Source organism: Thunnus thynnus, chromosome 8 (genome assembly GCF_963924715.1).
Source record: "Thunnus thynnus chromosome 8, fThuThy2.1, whole genome shotgun sequence".
In the NCBI taxonomy this organism is placed as follows: domain Eukaryota; kingdom Metazoa; phylum Chordata; class Actinopteri; order Scombriformes; family Scombridae; genus Thunnus; species Thunnus thynnus.
The window spans coordinates 12505355-12524457 of record NC_089524.1 but is presented as its reverse complement, the minus strand read 5'-3'; the positions used below and the strand labels follow the sequence as shown (position 1 = coordinate 12524457).

The 19103-nt window shown below is 39.5% G+C and overlaps 1 protein-coding gene across 2 annotated transcripts in view; it reads right to left on the bottom strand.

Moving 5' to 3' along the window:
• The window catches only part of rabgap1l (RAB GTPase activating protein 1-like), a 129175-nt gene that overhangs the window by 90833 nt on the left and 19239 nt on the right, over positions 1 to 19103 (bottom strand). For both annotated transcript variants that reach the window (XR_010929238.1, XM_067596566.1), the window contains exons 10-13: positions 18740 to 18906; positions 12310 to 12439; positions 7372 to 7465; positions 5658 to 5808 (exon numbers count right to left, since the gene is read on the bottom strand). Coding sequence is in view for 1 of the 2 variants with exons in the window: in XM_067596566.1 (XP_067452667.1) it covers positions 5658 to 5808; positions 7372 to 7465; positions 12310 to 12439; positions 18740 to 18906 (542 nt within the window). In the remaining variant the exon portion in view is untranslated. The remainder of the gene's footprint in view (positions 1 to 5657; positions 5809 to 7371; positions 7466 to 12309; positions 12440 to 18739; positions 18907 to 19103) is intronic.

Below are 19103 nucleotides of genomic sequence, written 5' to 3'. Positions count from 1 at the left end.
TAGCCTGGCTGCATGGCTGATGCTACCTTTGATTGTACACTGACGTTAAATGTCATCGTTAAGCTGGCGCCTGGCCTGAAAATAATTCAATATATAAATGTAAAGCACCTCACAGCCGTGGTTTACTTTGCTCTTAGATTTCATTACAAGCTTTGGAAAGGATAGGAATTCCATCTAAGTACAGGATAAAATTGGCAAATGTTAGATACAGAAAAAGAGTTCACATTTGGAAACTTTTACCTGGCACTTACTTCTGTACCAAGCACCTGCATTTCTTGATCAAACAAAACCATGCTGCAGTAATATTGCATGTTCAGCAGATATAACTAATGGGACAAAACATCAGGGATGGGGCCATGACAGCCACAGTACCCAAACAAAAGACTTTGATGGCACAATACTACAGTATATGTAGTAGGGGTTGGGTATTGAGAGTTTCTGTCTACATGGCAAGTTACGCATGCATGGATGTAATTGTAATATATTTCAATTTGGTGCTGCAGAAGAATTAGAATCAGAATCTATGCAATAAAAATAATACCCATTGCTAATGATTAGTACAAATTATCTCTCCCTCTCACTGGTACAATTTGTTTAACCAGAGAGAAAAAGGCAGGATATTGTCCAAAAGGACTGAAAAGAAAAGTTAAAAAGGAATAAAAATCAAAACAATCGCCTTGGAAATCCTTCAGTTCTTCAGGCTTCTTACGACCTGCTGTGGTGAAACCACTGTTCCAGGCTTCTGATTACAGCCGTCATACCTGTGGAGAGATCCTGACCTCTGTTAACACACTGGCTGTGCTGTGACTGAGATTGGGCTTTGGAAAGGCAGGCCTGGAAATAGCTGGCTGAGCTTTTTTAAGCTGCGGGTTCAAGCGTGGCAGCACACCTTGGTCTTGTTCAGCTCTAGGGAGACGCAAAGGTTGTTCAAATGTCACTAGCAAACCCCCAACCCCGACCCCAAACACAGTGCTGCGCCAGCCGAGAAAGGAGTTATTTGTGAATGTCTCAGATGCCCGGAGGCCATGGTGTGTGTGACAGATTGTGTATTTGTGACTCTGTGCGTGATGACTGTAAATGAGAGCAGTACAACTGAACAGTGCCACTGAACATGACACTTGCAATCTATGATATCAAGGTAGCCGGCCACAGGCCACATGCTGCTAAGTGCTCAGTAAGCTAACACAGTGGTTCTCACCTTGGGAATGGACCCCACAAGACGTCACAAGATTATTTTGGAGGTTTGCAACATGATTTATAGTCTCAGAAACACAAACACATTCAGTAGTTTTACAATATTTTTACAGACTCATTTAACTCCCCAATCTCCACTAATAGGGAATCAAATAAACAACTTTACCTCAGAAAATCATTCTTTGATCAACCAACCTGCATGCAGCCTGTGTCAGCAGATTGTGAGCAGGCATCACCTCATCTCACAGTATCACCAGATAAATCTGACTGAGTCTGAATTTGATGATAAAGTATCCATTAAGTGCTACATTAGTACAAGAGAAAGGTAACCAGTCACACTCTAGGTAATTTAGAGCAGCCAAGTACCTGAATAAACTACTCGGTGTACTCGGATAACTAATCATTATCAACACCTTGAGGCAATGGTGGGTGTTGGTCTGTCTGTGTGTGTCCATCTGCGCATCAGTGATGACAGCACATGACACATTTATTATGTTCAGGCTACAAAAAAAGACTTGCTGTCCATATTGTAATTTACAAATGACTAGATCACATTTGTCTGTTTTAACTATATGATCATTTGCTGTCCTTAAAACATTAGTCATGAAATGAACAGCACAGGCATAGCCTACATACACCAAGCTCACACCAGCAGCAACACAGCAAGTAATATGAAAGTTTGGCTGTTTATTAGATTTGTTTTTGTTTTCATGATGCTTATTTTTTTCCCTCAAGAGCATAAAACTTCTTCATCTGTCCAGGTGTCGATACTCTCTTGCTACCTGTCCTCCATGCAACAGGCAATCAGATGTGATCTGAATTAGATTTCAAATCCGCTACACATACTACCATGTACTGGACATGCAGAAATTAAATGCATTTGAACCACAAATTTTGTTTCAAAATACAAACTTAACAAACATAGGTTTCATAAGAAATGTTTCAACCTTTTCTCTCTTTTCTATCTAAACTATTTCCTTACTGTGTCACTAACACAGTAAAGAAATAGTCACAGTAGCAAGCTACAGTAAATAATATAAGAGAGGAAGTGCACATGATTCATTCCTAAAGGTGAAATAGGAAACGTTGAAGGACATTCCAGTCAGGGTGTCTGATAGTTAATTTAAAGGAAACCCCTGCCTTTTTAAGGACCTTTATAATACTTGGGAAACACTATAAAACAAAGTATCCAGTTTTATGCTCATATACATGAAAAACAAACTTTTCTCTCACCTATTTCGGCATAGAGCCTTGTTGAAAGCAAACTTTTCATTGGAAAAGCAGTGCAAGTGCTCAAAAATAACAATCAAAATTAATTCAATATCCAAGTACAATAAATAACCAGAAATCTGTTTTAGTGATCTAGGTCTAGCACTAGAGCAGAAACCACACATCAGCTGTGGATCACTAACACAACGACCGTCCAGAACCCCTGGTGATACACAGCACTGATTTACGATACTGATACCCCTTCCATAAGGGCGACAGTCCAATTACTTAGAATTCAATCAGCATTAACGTCGTCACTGAGCCCAGACAACAGACATTAATAAGCTCCACATCGCCCTCGCCATTGCTGTCATTTGCCTCTGTTCCCTCTTTCCCTCCCTCCCTCCATATTCCCTCAGTTCCATTCATTTGGTGCAGCTATTAATAGCCCGGCCACCCGCCTATCAATACCATCACTACTCCAGCAAGCCAGAGGATGTGGGCGTGGACCAGTCAGTGGAATGAGAATAAATGAGCTGAACTACAGAAGCTCGGTCTTATGTAAGGAGAGACGAAAAGAGAATAAGAGAGATATATCGAAAAACATGGGTCATGAAAGAAAAAACAAACGTTGAAGCACTAGATAGAAAAGGAAGACTGGAAGTGCTGTGAGAGGGAGAGAAAGATAACATGAGAGAGAGATGGAAAAAGGACAGAGAGCAAGGTGGAGAAATAGGACATCAAGAGAAAAATTGTCACAATTTAACAGATAAAGATGGTGAGAGGAAGAAAGACAGAAATTTACACAGTAGGTGAAAGACAACTAAAAATATGTGACTCAGGAAAGAGAGAAATCTGCCAGGTCGCTTGATGTTTACACACATTCCTTTTCTCCAATTCTCCCCTCAGTGACTACAGTGTCATATTTATGGGTTCACATTCTTCCCCTCTCTTCATTTTTCTTCCTTCTATCCACCCCCCTCTCTCTCTGCTTATTGATTGTGGCAGGTAGTTTCACCCGTCTCTGTGAGGTAAAGAGAAAGACTATTGTATTAACCATAAAAGCGAGGATCTTTGTCTTCTTTGTGTGTTTATATCACATCCTCCTCCATGTGCTGCTGCTGTCTGGTCCGGTTGGGCTTTGTCATTCTACCTTCTGATTTACAAGTCTTTCGCTGGAAATCCTAAGATGGGTCACAGACCTGGTCTGCATGACTTCACTCTCACATTGGGGGGGACTTTCAAGATTTTAGTTTTATTAAATACAAAAACAAAAACTGATTGAAAAAAGCTGATCAATACAGATGTCAGGACACTAAAGTATTATCATGAAAATAATTGTGATTAATAATTGTAATCATAATATCAAGCAAAGCACTATTCACTGGATGACACAATGAAAGAGCTACAGAAGCACAATCGACCCCATGTGTAACTAAGTCAAAGGTGTCTCCACATATCTAAATTACATACAGCCGTAGCCTCATACAGTGTCTTTATATGACTAACAGACCCACAGTTGAACTGCATTTACTTGTTTCAAATATGAATAAAAACCCAAGTTTACAAAGGTTTAAGAGTTTGCTAGTCCATTTTGATTCAATATCAATGTCAATGAAAAATTCTTCCCATCACTTATTGCTGGGCATTGGACCATTGACCTTTACCGTGACTTTGACCTCCTTACTACTGGTTATCTTCAATATTGGCAAGGAGGGTTTGGATATTTGTGTTTAGGATTACATTTTTACTGTTACTTTGTTCTAGTCTTGCAAAAGTTGTAAGTCACTCTAAAGAAGAGCATATTAAAAAGTTTAAATTGTAAACTGCAATTGTTGTTAGCGGTCCCAGTCAGCAGCAGATCCAGACTCACCTTTTCAGGCAGTGTCAGTGCCCCCAGTTGTGCACCAGATCCGATAAAAGCACTTTCATCAACTTAAACACAACAGACCAAACAGGCAACACACAGCAGAGTTTCCTTAAATTGTACTAAATATGTTACATGTCAACACACCCAGCAGTTAAATATTTAATATCGTTTTAAGAGAATTCACTTTAATTTCTTGCGGGCTCTCTAGGAGGCTAAAGGGCCAGCAGGAGATGTAATAGACCTGAGACAGCACTGCGTGCATTTAAATGTCAGAGCTAAATGAGAGAGTTCGGAGGAAAAGCAGTAATGACAGCAGTATCAGATATGTTGGTACCCTGAGACAAACTGTTTGTAGACACAACAAGGAAAAAATTTAATTAAAAATTATAAATTACATTATATCATAACCACTAACTCCACTCATCTGGTTTCCACCAAACCAACACATCCACTACATTATTAGCTATGGTGTAAAAAAGATCCACACGTAATTAAAGGATAAAATACTTTCAACAATGTGTATGCTAAAGGGTCATAACCCTACAGACTGACAACTGAGGGAATAATACCAAGTACTGTCTAGGGTGTGCGAGACAACTGATTATTTTCCATATTTTAAGTTAATATGGAGACACAATCTCGGAACCCATCGGCTATCTGTCTGACAACAATTTAGCCTCTGGGGGCAATGTCGGGGCTTCCAGTGTAGCCAGCGGATATGATAGCGGACATCTGGGCCGAGACCTCCTCTTCTGTGCACCAGTCATTGTTTACAGTCTGATTAGCAACCAGACAACATTTTGGTTAATCTCTATTAACAGATATATGCATATGAATGCAGATACATTTTTAAAAAAGCTAATAAAAGACGATTATCGATGGATTCCGAGATCGCATTTCAGCCAATGCGTTTGACCTCTTTTGCTCTCCACACGGACTGTTTACCTGCATGCAACCGAAGCCTGCTCAAATATGACTGGTCAATTCTACTCGCACTACAAACCAGAAGGCTTCCGGTAGCAAAATCTTGTCCAGTTACCTACAGATTCTCCATTCATATGCAAATACTGTTTATAGGAATTAAGGGACTGCATAGCCATGAAACAAACAACAACTACACACATCAAAGTAACTCTTAGACTGTTGTTAGGAGTCATTATTTTAGTCAATGCAAAGACATGAAATCCAACAGAAAACAGTGATAGCTTGTTGGCGTGCCAGCTATCAGGTCAGTATGTGACAAGCATCTTCGGAAACTGAAGTACACACACCTGCAAAAGTCCTGGATGCATTTTAGCCCTTATACTGTACTTTTACACAGCAACAAAAATGCAACTTTTTACAAGCAGTCGCCCCTACTTTGTCTATGTGTGTGTTTGTTTACCTTGGTGATGAGGATGCGGTAGTGCTCAAGCAGGTCGTGGTTGTCATGGCAGCCAGCCAGCAGCTGCCAGACTTCTGCTCTGAGTGGCTCAGGAATGCCACTGCGAACCAATGAGGGCAAACCCTTCGGACGACTGGACAGGTTCCCATGCCTGATACACAAACACACACACACACACACACACACACACACACACAGGTAATGCATTATTTCATAATCTCAATTATACCAATTCAACCACTTACATTAATTTGAAGAGCAGCTGGACAGATTTGATAATCATTTTTATATTAGGTGTAACAGTGACATGCGGGGTGCAGAAGTAAATGCTTGTCGAACTGAAGTACCCATGATGCACCAAAACTCATTTTGTGTTCATGACAAAGTGGAGCTTATTATTAATATCAATGATATAATTAGATCATTATGCAATATAGTTTTTTTCCTCACTATTCTGGTCAGATAGGGAGGACTATTCATGCTGGTACATACAATATATTCAAACTGGGAGCTTCCCAGTACAACCACTGAAAGCTGCTGTGGTTTCACCCTGTAGTATAGAATATTATCCGCAGTGCTGCCATGCTGTTAACGGTTCTCTCACACAAAGAAATATCCTGCTCCTGAAAACACATTGTCAGCTCTTTTTAATGATGCTTGAAATCTCATCATAATGTATTTATTGAGGCCATACGAAAGCAATTTCCTGATAAACTACTTCACTTCTTTGTGCTGATGCAACAGCAAGAAAACAGGCTGTGAAAATCAAATGAAAAGCCAGAAACATCTTTTATTCAGTTAATTATGTGCCGGTACCAAAAGCTGTATGTATCAATGCTGGCTGTTGTAAATGCACAAAGTATTACAAGTATGACAGTATGTGTCATAGCAGATAAATTAATAGCTGTGTCTGAAGGGAAACTGTTTTTCATACAAAGTGGAATGATAAAACAATCAAACTGTCATAATGGAGGAGACCCCCAGGCCTGCAGATCACTCTCTTTATACTCTTTGTCTTGCACACCTTTCAGCATCAATGTGTCATGAAATACTGCCTGTGAGCAAGATGAAATGGCTAAAGAGCTAAAATTCATGTTGCTTTTTTTTTTGCTTTTACGACCCCCATGTTATCAATTTTTGGTTTCCATTTTTCTTTGCTTTATCCTACTATAAGTTGTTGCTGCTGTGATTCACTCAAATTCTTTCCTTGTTCCAATGCTGTACTGGTTGTTTTTATGATTTTAATTACCTTTACACAAAATCTAAATATTCTAAATATCTTGTGCATTTTTGTTTTACATATTTCACGAAAATATAACCTGACATATTTGGAACATTTGAACATCTCTAATAAGAAACAGTAGCTTTTATCTGGGGCTACATTTTGACTTTTTCTCCACCCATGCCCATCTCCTACTATTTCTACACCATTCACCTATAAATCATTTTTGTATCTCCAGTCTTTTTATATCTGTGTCTTATCTCCATTTCTCCTTGTGTTTCTCCACACTTCCCCATCTATCTCCTTTTAAGTCATCCAGCTGACACTTCTGCATACAATACCATATCTTCATGTGTCTCTCTATCCTGCATATCACTGTCCTCCTTCCTTACATTTACTTCTGCCTCTCTGTTCAGCTTCAAACTGTCTCTCCGCATCTCATCTCAAAATTGTGTCTCAATGTCCAAATTTCAGTCTCTTTTGAAGCCTTACCATCTGTTGAGGATTGCTCCCCAGGACTCCAGGATTTTCTCAGGACAGTCTTTGGAAACATCTCCTGTCCCACTGTAGATTTCACTGTCGCTATCTGCGGGAAACACACATAGATATTAACATTTAGTTCCTATCCTGATATCTGTGACCTTCAGCCACATGAGAACACAGGATTTATACTAATATCTTGTACAAGGCCTTTAAGACTTCCTCAAAATGAAAATGTTGTGTTTTCTTTGTCTGACATGTTGTTTTGTCTTGAAGATGCTTCATTGCTTGTCTGAAGACACTGCACTAGTTCTGCTGACTGGAGAGATGTCCCAGGCATTTTAACCTCATGAATGTCACATTTGAGTCTTTAAGATCATAGTAGCAGTTATGTGAGAGCTATCATAGCTATAAATGTACAGTAAATGTATCACAAACTGAATAAAAATCCATGTGAGGGAACTTTTAAATGTGCTGCAAATTTTAAAACCTGTTAATATTGATGCCACACAGTCAAATGGAGGAAGGAGAGTGCAGTGCCTACACTTTCCATTATTGCTGTGCTTCTGTCTGGCGGTTCGCAAGGCAGACAAGAGGCAATCAGCACAGCAAACCACTTGTGTTTAGATGCAGAAGCACTAATTGACTGTCTGGCCTGCTCTGCTGCTGGAGAGATGAACTGATTCCCACACATAAGCCGCCCACTGGAACAAACACACTGTCCACACACAGAGTCACAGAGTATGTCCAGCATGTATACTGATTACACATGTCATTTAAAAATACTGCTGCAGCACTGCATAAATATGATACGCAGAAACAGAAGAAACTCTCCCTATCCTCTCACTCAGTCCATACTTATGATATTTCTTAGTCCTGGTACTTATCTGTACCCTATAATGCATCTTTTCCCTGGCCTTCTAAATTAAAATGGATGTAGACAAAGCCTTTTCTACATTATTTATGTATTATATCTATAACAAAACAGAAGGAACCTCTCTGTCTCAATGAGAAGTAATGTTTGATGCCGATTTAACCAGATGATATTCAAACATAGCATTGTGACAAAAGACATTTCACTACAGTATAATGTTGAGACGATTAAAACGATTACTATGATTTGCTCAGCTTGAATAATTTCCTTTGCCACAAAAAAAATACAAAAACACTACACAACTGCAAGACATTTGCTGGTGTCAGTCCAGTTTGGCTCATTGTTTTTCCATTCTATCACATGACCAAGATGAAAATATGACAATATGTTATAACTTGCTTGATCATGGCATCCTGGTGGCCTACATAAAAGAAGTACAGCAGGTGTCTTCAGTCTTTCAGGGAGTCTAAATTCTACATTTTTATAGCTCTTATTCATGCCAGTGAGAATAAAATAGACATTTCACAACTGACATAAACATGAAAAATGCACAATGGTGGCATTGAGGGCATGACATTAAGCTTTACTGATATCTCAATAACAAAACCAAAACAGCAACAGCGCACAAAAGCGTGAACAGGCATCATTCACTCCCACTGAAGGTTTTACTAAGGCCTTGACATTAAATAATGAATTAAGACATTTTCTTCTAGAACATGCAGCCACTATGCTCATTGCACTGCTGCTCCTATACATCCTCGCAGCCTCAGCAGGAGCTTTTCAGGTCTTTATAAATGCTTGATGAGCCCTTTCAAATGGTTCAGACCCAGCACAAAGCTGCTGCCTCTGTCCTCAGATTGGCTAGAACCACGTGGTAAGGAAGCATGAGTCCAATGCCACTGCCAACTTACCAGGTGATGAAAGAAACTGTGAAGACGAGGGACATTACCGTTACCTTTTAATCTGGAGAGGGGGCTGTGCATTCACTATAGGATTACTTTCAAATAGGATCTCTCTGATGTTGAAGCCACTAGTAGATTGGTTTTGTCTACATTAAAGCCAAGAGGAAATTCCCTACTAGTACCATCGATATGTTTAATATTTTACCTTGTTTTAATGTACTTTTAATTATATCCTTTGTTTTCATTTCCTTTAGTATGTTTAACACTTTTTTTTTTATCTACACCTCAATTATCTGACAGCAATTTACTGAATCAATCAAGCTCTTTCTGTCTCATTGTGTTGAATTGTGCAGATAGAGGAACTGTATAGATATATGCATGTATACAGTATGATCCCAGTTTGCATGGATGAATATGACACAGGAACATACAGTATATGTGTGTGTGTGTGTGTGTGTTGTGCTTGCACGTGTGTGTGTATGAAAAGGTAATAAATAACACAATAAGCAACAATCACAAAGCATGCTGTGAAAAGAAAAGCAAAGGAAAAAAAAAAAAAAGAATGTCCGCTTCAGGCCCATTTTCTACATTGAAGCTTCCAAGAAGAAAAAAAAAAAAAACATCCGCATGAATTGAATGTGTGTGTGCGCTCGCAGCGGTGGCATCTACACTGGGAGTGTATTCATTTCTGTACACAATGAGGTTGACCTCCAGCTCCACGGCCCTGAGCGCCTCCAATTTTCAGCTCTGGGGGGAGGAGTGGGGCATTATAGAAAAAGCCCTGTGAATGGCTCCCACAGTGCCAGTTGAAAGCCGTCAGCTCTGGCCTTGGCGGCTGACTTGTGACTTTGGGGCGAGTCAGCAGCTAGACACAGGAGACACAATTTCTGCCTCCCACTCAGTTAATACATTTTTGGGCTTCAAGGTGAAAAAAAGTAAGACTGCTGGCAGTGCAGCAGTAAAAGAATACAGTGAAGCAACAGAATATGATGTAGATCAGCCTCAAGTGCTACATCAGATCTTCACAATGTCAAAAGGTATATATTTTAGGCGTTCATGTTTTTACTCAAGATTTTGAAAATCATGGCACTTAATTTGTTAAATTAAAAGCATCACTTTGGGCTGCGGTCAACATCCCACCATTGTGCTTTCATATCAGGAGCTGCAGGCTTTTGTATACTGTTAAAATGTCTTCCACATTTGTTGGACTAAATAAGGCATCTTCTCTGTATTTGCCAATATACAGTGATTTTGTAGATTTCTACTGTTTTTCATGTCTGTTTTGACAATTAAAATATTTCAGCGTATGGGATGATTGACATTTGAATTCATTTTAGCTGCTGTGAAGCAATATTTCACACAATGTGAAAGTTGGATGGTGATGCAGGGATGTACGCACACCGACACACACACACATAACAACTAAATGAGCACAGAAATGTGCGCCTTCACTCAAACTAGTATCATGAAGCGTGCAGTCTGAATTGTGGCTAGGCCTAATCTGCGACACCTGCACTACTGAGCCAGTGGTCAGGCGGAAATGCCAGTCCTGTTTTATATTAGTGGGCTGAAACTGGGTCATGTTTGGGAACCACTAGAGTCCAACTGACAGTGTTACAGCTGTTTTGCCTCCATCCATCTGGCAGAGCTGCCATTATTGATGGAAAATATCCACCCTAATTGGTCATGTTTAAACTAAATGGATTTAACCTACTGGCTAAGGCACATGCCACATAACCACAATATCCATGGTTCAGTTCTGGCAGGGGACTTTTGTTGCAATGTCACTCCCCACCTTTCTCTCCCCTCATTTCCTGTCGTCTCTCTAAGGTAATAAAGGCATAAAAAAGCCCCCCCAATTTTATTAATTTTTTCATTAACAGATTCAGTGTGTTAATCAAGACTCTTACAGGGCACTGACATCTCAAGCAACTTGGTTTGGTGCCAAACGATTGGTTTGCACCTATGCATTGGTCCAAAGCTACATTTAGAACAAAATAAATGATAATTTTTGTGTTTCATTTCATATTGTTGTTATTTTGACACATTTAAACAACTATCACTATTTAGGTGGTTAGGAAGGTCATTAATTTTTGGTTTGTTGGAGTTACTTTGGATGAAGGCTGTTCATTTCAACAAAAAGTGGGGTGTGGGTGTAATAGATGGTGGTTTGACACCGTAGTGCTGCACTGCTATAAGCCAACAAGCCCTAACAGGATTGGCCTGAGTTCCACACCAAACCACTCACACAAGCACATACATAAGTGTGCATACAATCACACAAATAGCTATCCAAAACTCCTGAGATTCTGCCTGCAGCTCATTGTTGTGCACAGTGTAACACACATACACACAAAATCTGTTGTAAACCGCAGAACACATGCCCTTTTCTCACACATATACAAACAAACTCAAACTCGGTCCTCACAATCTATCTACATTGTTGTTATCAGATGGCTTGCCACATTCACTTGCACACAACTCACATATACACACACATCCAAACACACTCACACACACACATACATGCTTGCCAATGTTTATGTGCCAAAGCTAAATTAAACTTCACACTTGATTCATGTCAGCCAATGAATGGTACACGTGTGTTCTTGTGACTAGGCTTTGCTACAAAAAAAAAAAAAAAAACACTGGGTTTGTGTGTGTTGGTAAACCCCCATTTCAGACTGAATATCTGGACATATGATCTCATTTAGATGAGGCGTTCATGCCACCCAGAAAAAAGACTGCTGAGCAAATGCTCCCTCCAACAAGCTATTTGTGGTAAAGCAATTCTTTTCTTTTTTGTGCCTCTGAAGGTTCACTGAAGTGTCTCGTTTTTCTCTGATATTGAAGGCGGCGAGGGATTTGTACAGCACTACGCAATGTGAGGGCGCATTTTTCAATCAAGCAAGACTTGGAAGACAAATTATGTTGAGTTGTGGCGTGCATGTGTGTGTTTGTGTGTGTGTGTGTGTGTGTGTATTTGGGGGGCAGGCTTTTTGATGAAGAATTGTGGCATCTTATCATTGAGATGTACAGAGACACAGAACTGGTGTTTGAAAGGCAAAGAATTTTGCATTATGGCATATTGGTGATTATGTACAATACTTACTAATAACAAAAGGGTAATACAACAAAAACTGAGGGAAAAGTAAGAGAGAGAGCTGTCTATACCTTCATCAGCCTCCTCTTCCTCAGTGGGCGAGGCCAGTCGTCCTCTTCCTTCATTGCTTCTCTCTGCCTCCCTCTGAAGACTCACCACCTCATACACAGCATCGCTCTGACCCATCCTTTCTGGTGCTTGCTGTATGCATCCGCACACACGCACACACACAAACACACAGGGAATGTAATTGAGAACAAGTTATAGGCTATAGAAAAATAAAATGTAACTTCTTTCATCTTAAAAAAAAAGAATACCTTAATGATACTAATATACAGTAGAGTTTTAACTGGATATAAATGTTATTTTGATCAAAGAATTATTGACATACTGTATCTGCAGTATACAATTTCTAACACTTAATTTTCATTCAACTGCATGGTTCACAAATCGAAAATGTTAAAAAGGTTTTTTTTCACAGATATTGACATAATATTCTGTTTTAGTTAGCAGATAAAAACTGTAATCCAAATCTGAACAAAAGGGTAGCCCCAACAACAAATCACAAACACTTTTCATCATTTAGAGCACGAGATGTTCAATAAATGGGCAATGATGAGTTAATTGATTCAATCACAGCAAAAAGTCAGTGAGAAGTCAGGGTAGAGTGTTTATTTGCAGCCTAAAGGATATAAACAATATCATGGCTGCCAAATAAACACCAGAGTTCATGCCTAGCACCAAGTTTTTCTAATCATCCCCTCTAATTTCTCCAGGACAGACAGCAGTCCCAGCTCCAGAGAGATCACCTACTATACAGGTACAATTGTATCAGTATCAGATTGAGAGTTGAGGGTCAATCTCAATAAGGTTATCAGCACGAGGACCCTTAGACCTGACGTCGACCAACTGTCTGAATCGATCAAGAAAGTGGCTAGGCTAGAGCTCACAGTCCCATGAGATGACAACAGTAAAAGTAAAAGACCAGTGTGAGGAACTAATGGAAGAGCACCGCCATCAGGGGTGGAAGGCCTGCTGCAACCCAACTGAGGTGGGCTCCAAGGAGTTTGCAGGCAAGTCCCTAAATTAAGCCATCAATCAAGTGAAAAAGACGAGTGAAAAAGGAACGCCAGGGGCAGCCACTTGCAACAAACAAGCTCATACAAACTGACAAGGCTAAGTGACCGGTGTGAAATGATGTACAGTACAGTAAGAGTAAGAAAATGTAAAGATATATAGGAAAATTGAACAATATGAACTTACAAGTTCCAACTTTCACTGACTGAATATGGTTTCATGTGCACATATTTTGTAGCAAAAGGTTGTTAAAAGACTTGGCCGATCATCTGTGAATTTCTTTATTTTTAAGAAGCATACAGGTACGGCAATGTATTTTCTAATGCCAAAAATAATGTAAAATATCCATTCATTCGGAAATCAATAGCGGTTGGGGGCGTCTCTGTGCAGCACTCTTCCGAAACGTGAGTCAACCTCTGTGTCATTGCCTGAGAAACTCTTGGTAGTCTAGCTCCTTTTAAGGAATAGGACGTTGTGTAATGTGTGTGCGTAGCGAGGGAGTTGTTGAGCGTGTGCAAGCAGTAGCAAAGATAAGCAGTAAGTTGTCAACCTGGTAGTAAATGTGCAGTATAGGCTAAAGTGTGTCAGTTAATAAATGACAAAGAAAAGTCACATCTGTTGTTTCCCCAACTGCTGAGTCTCCCAAGTTTTGGTCCACACATCCCACCCACCCCCTGAGACCACCCCGCCACCTCAAAGCAGTCACCCTAGGGGAAACACTTTACAGTAATATAACGTTTTTCTCTTCCTGTCTCCTTTTCAGTCATGAAATGTGTGCAATTGGGTAATTTTCATGCATAATCAAAAATTGGCAAATTCAGACATTTGAAGTTTAAGTTGATTCAAATGTATTTCTTGAAATAATCACAAAAATCAAAGTATGAGTTTAAAGATCAAGATAAACTAAAGAATTGCACAAGAGAACAAAGACACCAGCTGACTTGACCTTGAGTGTCATAAGCTACTGATGTTTATTTCTGGTCTATTCAATTACTGTAGTGCTGTTGCCTCCCTCCTCCACCTAGTAGAATGGATCAATGAGCTGCATTGATCTGCCCCAACTCGCATGGCGTCTAATGACTATCTCAAGTCAGTGATGAGAGGCTTAGGTAACACATTTGCTTTGCTAAGGCCTCTGTGAATTGTTAACCGTAAGTGGTAAATCTTTTACACTGATCAAATTGTGACAGAAACTCAGGCCAAAAAAAGTCCACTGTACTGACACAGTATCAACTTTAGTGGGTTTTTAATAAGAAAAAAGTGTCAGAGTATTTCTTGTTGACACTGAAGAAAGAACCACTCTCTCTGCTAAATATTATTCTGTGAGATGAATACCATGTCAACTCACAAAATAGCAGTACTGCCTTAACAAATAATTCACAGACCGTTTTAGCATCATGAACTGTTTCTCTCTTAAAAAGCAATATTCACCTGTTGTGTAACTTAAATAATGATGGCATTTCTCAAAAAAAAACTGATATCACTCTCTGCGTTTGGTACCATTAACTTCTGGATGTTGTCTCAAGCTTTTTTGGGCTCATCTAAAAGCATGAAAACTGATAATTGATATTTTGTTCATTTTTTCAAGCACCAGGAAAAAAAGTGGGTTGACATGCAGAAACATGTAGGCTAAGCTCAAATTTTAAATCAATTATCTGCAATTAAAGATTAAAGATCTGCGATTACTGCAGATCTTTAAGAAATTCCTTTAAAGGTGCAGTGTGTAGAAGTATGTTCTCATTAGTGTTTAATCACCTGGAAATAAGAATCATTTTGTTTTCATTACCTTAGAATGAGCCCCTTATTTCTACATAGGGATAAACGGCCAAATCAAAACACCAGTTCTAGAGAGCGCCTTAGGTTCCCCTACACGCTTGGAAGGGGAGCATCAGGGGAGGGCTATTCAGTTGGTTGCAATCAGCAACCTCACCGCTAGATGTCACTAAATCTTACCCACTGGTCCTTTAAGCTCACCTCCACTCAAAAACATGTTTTTCTTCTTGTTTCTTCAGTTGGATGTTTGAGCTTCACTGTGCAGAATGGTGTACTGTATATGCAGAGTTTGACACTATAAGGCTGTTTTCACATTCATCTGCTGAAAGTGGAAAGTTTCTCTGAGCTTTTTGAAAACCTAATTTTAAAGGGATGGGCTTACGAGCATAATTTGTGACATCACAAATAGTTTGGAAGCCAACTGTGGTCCAGTATGCAACTTACACAAGTGTGATGTGGAAACTTTAAGCCTCCAGTGCACAAACACTGAGAACGGACTTTACAGTAAAATAGGAGGCATCTTGTGTCTAGTAGTTAAACTTTTGAGATGAAAAATATTTGCATATTTATACATTTTGGAATTTGTAATGAGGGAGAAGGAGTAGATGTCATTTTAAGGATTTTAACAAGATCATTTAACTTACCCTTTGTGGAAAAACTAGTATCAGACACTAATTCTTATTCAAAGCAGAGCATTATATATGCATCTTAAAACAGGTCTGGAGGGGATCTTTAATCTTTATAATTGCTTTTGAAAAGACGTAATTACAGTTTCCCAATTGCGGACTTAACTTTGTCTTAAACCTCTCAGAATCTGGTCTTGATGTGAACATGACAGGACTCAATGCCTAAATCAACCTGACACAGATGATCTCACCTACAGCCTACACCTTGTTTGTTTCCCAGTAAAGCACACGGAGAAAACATTCTGAGAAGTTGACATCGATAATGATTCCCTGGTACTTCAGCTGGCTAATGACAGTTTTTGGAAAATAAGACAATGAGACTACATATTTTAAATATGTGTATGTGTGTGTGTCACCTCTGATTGCCATCTTCCACAAAAACCACCACACAATATTATCTTTTAATTAGCTCTTAACCACAGCACCAGTCCAACACTCTTCCATTTACTGAGGAGATAACTAGAGAGGCAATCAGGCGGACGAGTCAGACCGCCGCTGTTAATTACCCACACGCCAATAATGAGACAGAGCCTCTTATTAGCTCCCTACAATCCAAAGCTTCCCCACACTCCACTGCTTTGCCAGCTCCCCACAGTCTACTAAAGGAGATCTGCTTTTTAACAGGGGAGAAGAGGCTTATGGCTTGACTGCATTTTTTTTTTTTTTTATCTTAAAGCACCTGCAGCAACTGCTCAGGCTGAGTGTCCTTGTGTTGGTGGGAGGCAACAGAATGTGCTTTCTTCACTTTCTTTCTCAGCACATTTTAATCAGACAAGTTGGGAGGAAACTCAAAAGGTCTAACATTTCAGGGGTGTGATGTTTACCATTACACATTCATGGTAAGATACAGGAGGGATACAGTTCATTTGTTGCTATCAATAAAACTCATCACACCGGTGAACTGTTGTTACTAATTATTTGGCTGCCAGACATCAGCTCACAGGATAAATATGATAAGTGTGTTGGAGGTTTTGAGCATACCCCTACAAACACTACAAATCCTTAAATCCTACATTTTGCAATACAAAAGAGATCAGACAGAGAAATTGTGTTGTGGGAGGGGTGGGAATAACATGTTGAACGTCAACAACAGCATCAGCTTGACAATGAGAGGAGGATGGTTAAAATAGGAGGAAAAAGTGGGAGAAGCACAGTTGGAAAGAGAGAAATGGAAGTCATCGGATGAGACATTTGCATAATTCAGAACGCATCTTAAGCCCTTACAACAACCAGCTCTCTTGGGTACAGCATTTGACTGATCACTGACAGACCACCACGCCTCCAAGCTGCCCGCTTTGACCTCCTCCTCCACTCCACACATTCTCCAAGCTGCTCATCCACTCACTCCACTTTTCCCTGGGCTTTGTGGAGAGCTTGGGTTGAGCTGGAAACTGTTGCTGTTGTGGGCTGTAACGCCCTTTGAGACATGTGTGATATTGGGCCATATCAATAAACTTCACTTGAATAACCTTATAAATTTAAACTAGTGATAGCATTTTTATGTCATTACATTTTTACATTTTGATTATCGTAAGTCTTTACTAAAATATGGAGAATGTGTGAGAAATGCTTTGGGTTAATCATGACAGAATGGACTGGCTCTGTGGCATAGAGAAATAATATTAAAAAGGTCTTATTTCTTTTACTTGAACATGAACAAATCATAACCACATTGATGTTAAGATATCAGTCTGCAACAATTAGTTAATTAATCAATTGACAGAAACTTAATTGGCATCTATTTTGATAATCGAGTAATCCTTTTAGTTATTTTTCAAGCAAAAATGCCAAAAATTAATTGTTTCTAGCCTCTCAAATGTGAAGATTTGCATCTTTTCTTTGACACATATGTCATATTTGGACCGCTGGTCAGACAAAACAATATATTTGAATAAATCTCCTGGAGCTGTGGGAAATAATAACAGGTTTTTTTTCACTATTCTCTGACAGCTCACAGACTAACCAATGAATTGATTAATTGAGAAAATAATCTGCAGATTAATGGATCATGAAAATAATCATTAGTTATAGCCTCGGAATCATCCAAGACATAGCATCTAGATATAGGAACTCAATAGCATCAGACTGTTTAGTCTGTGTTTTGGCACTCATCAAAGAAGCTTAATCATTTCTACTGGCTGGTGGGTAGTCCCCAACATTTTACAGTCTGTGGCTCATTCCCACCCCGCTGTCACATAAGTACTGTCAGAGAAACAAAACAACCAACCAGAAACCCACCAACCTAGTGTTTCCCCTATATTCATTCAAAATTAAGAGCGCCGCTGCTAAAATTTCAGACAATCATTAAAATTAACGAGCTACTAATGATTTTCACTCACACACTGTGCGAGCACAATAACACCCTACGTTATTGTGGATTTTTTTAGTCATCTCCCCTCTCTTCGCTCTTCAAAGGACATATAGGTGAAAGGTGCAAGAGTAGCGTACCTCCGTTAAGGAATAAGGCAGCGCGTGTATGTGTGTGTAAATGTGTGCGTGTAGTTGCGCGAGCGGCAGAAACATGACGTGAACGCGAGCGGAGCAGAGGAAAAGTTTAGTACTAAGTTGTCAATCTGGCAGTAAATGTACAGTACAGGCTGCGTGTCAGTTGATAAATGCTGCATCTTCTCAAAACAAAGAAAATACTCATCTATTGAAGGGGGTTAGCCCCGAAGTTAGCAACAACACCTTAGCTTAACTTAATGTGGACAAGCAATTCTCATTTTAGTATCAATCTCAGCCGCTCTTTAACAAGGAACGGAGAAATGTCTGGCTGATGAGTCTATGTCTTGAATTTTTCATATGCCCCCCCCCCCCCGCTCCAAAGCAGTCAACCTAGGGGAATCACTGCAACCAATCACCAACCAAGGCAAAAAATGTTAGGTTTAAACAGATATTTGAACCATACAAAATATGAAATAGTGTGCATGTTCTGTGAGGGTTGTAGTAGTTACAGTAGGGATACCTGTCTGAGTCTGAGGTAGAAGGTCTCACTGAAGGTCTTGCGGCTGAAGTACCAGAAACGTTCATTTGATGGATAAACCCTGACCAAAGCTTCCAGCAGGAAGCGAACTGGCTCCACCACCTCAGTCACTACCAGGTCCACTGCCACCGTCATGTAGATCAGCTTATCTGGAACAAACCAGAGAAAAAGAAAGAAAAAAGAAAGTTACTGTGACTGATAAGGCTCACTGTTTTAGATATTTTTTTAAATATTTTGTTTCATATTTGACTGGATTTTTATATTTGCACCAATTTTAAATCAACAAAGCCAGTCAGTGAAGCCCATCTAAATAGTGTCAGCACTATTATAAAGGTTGATTATAGCA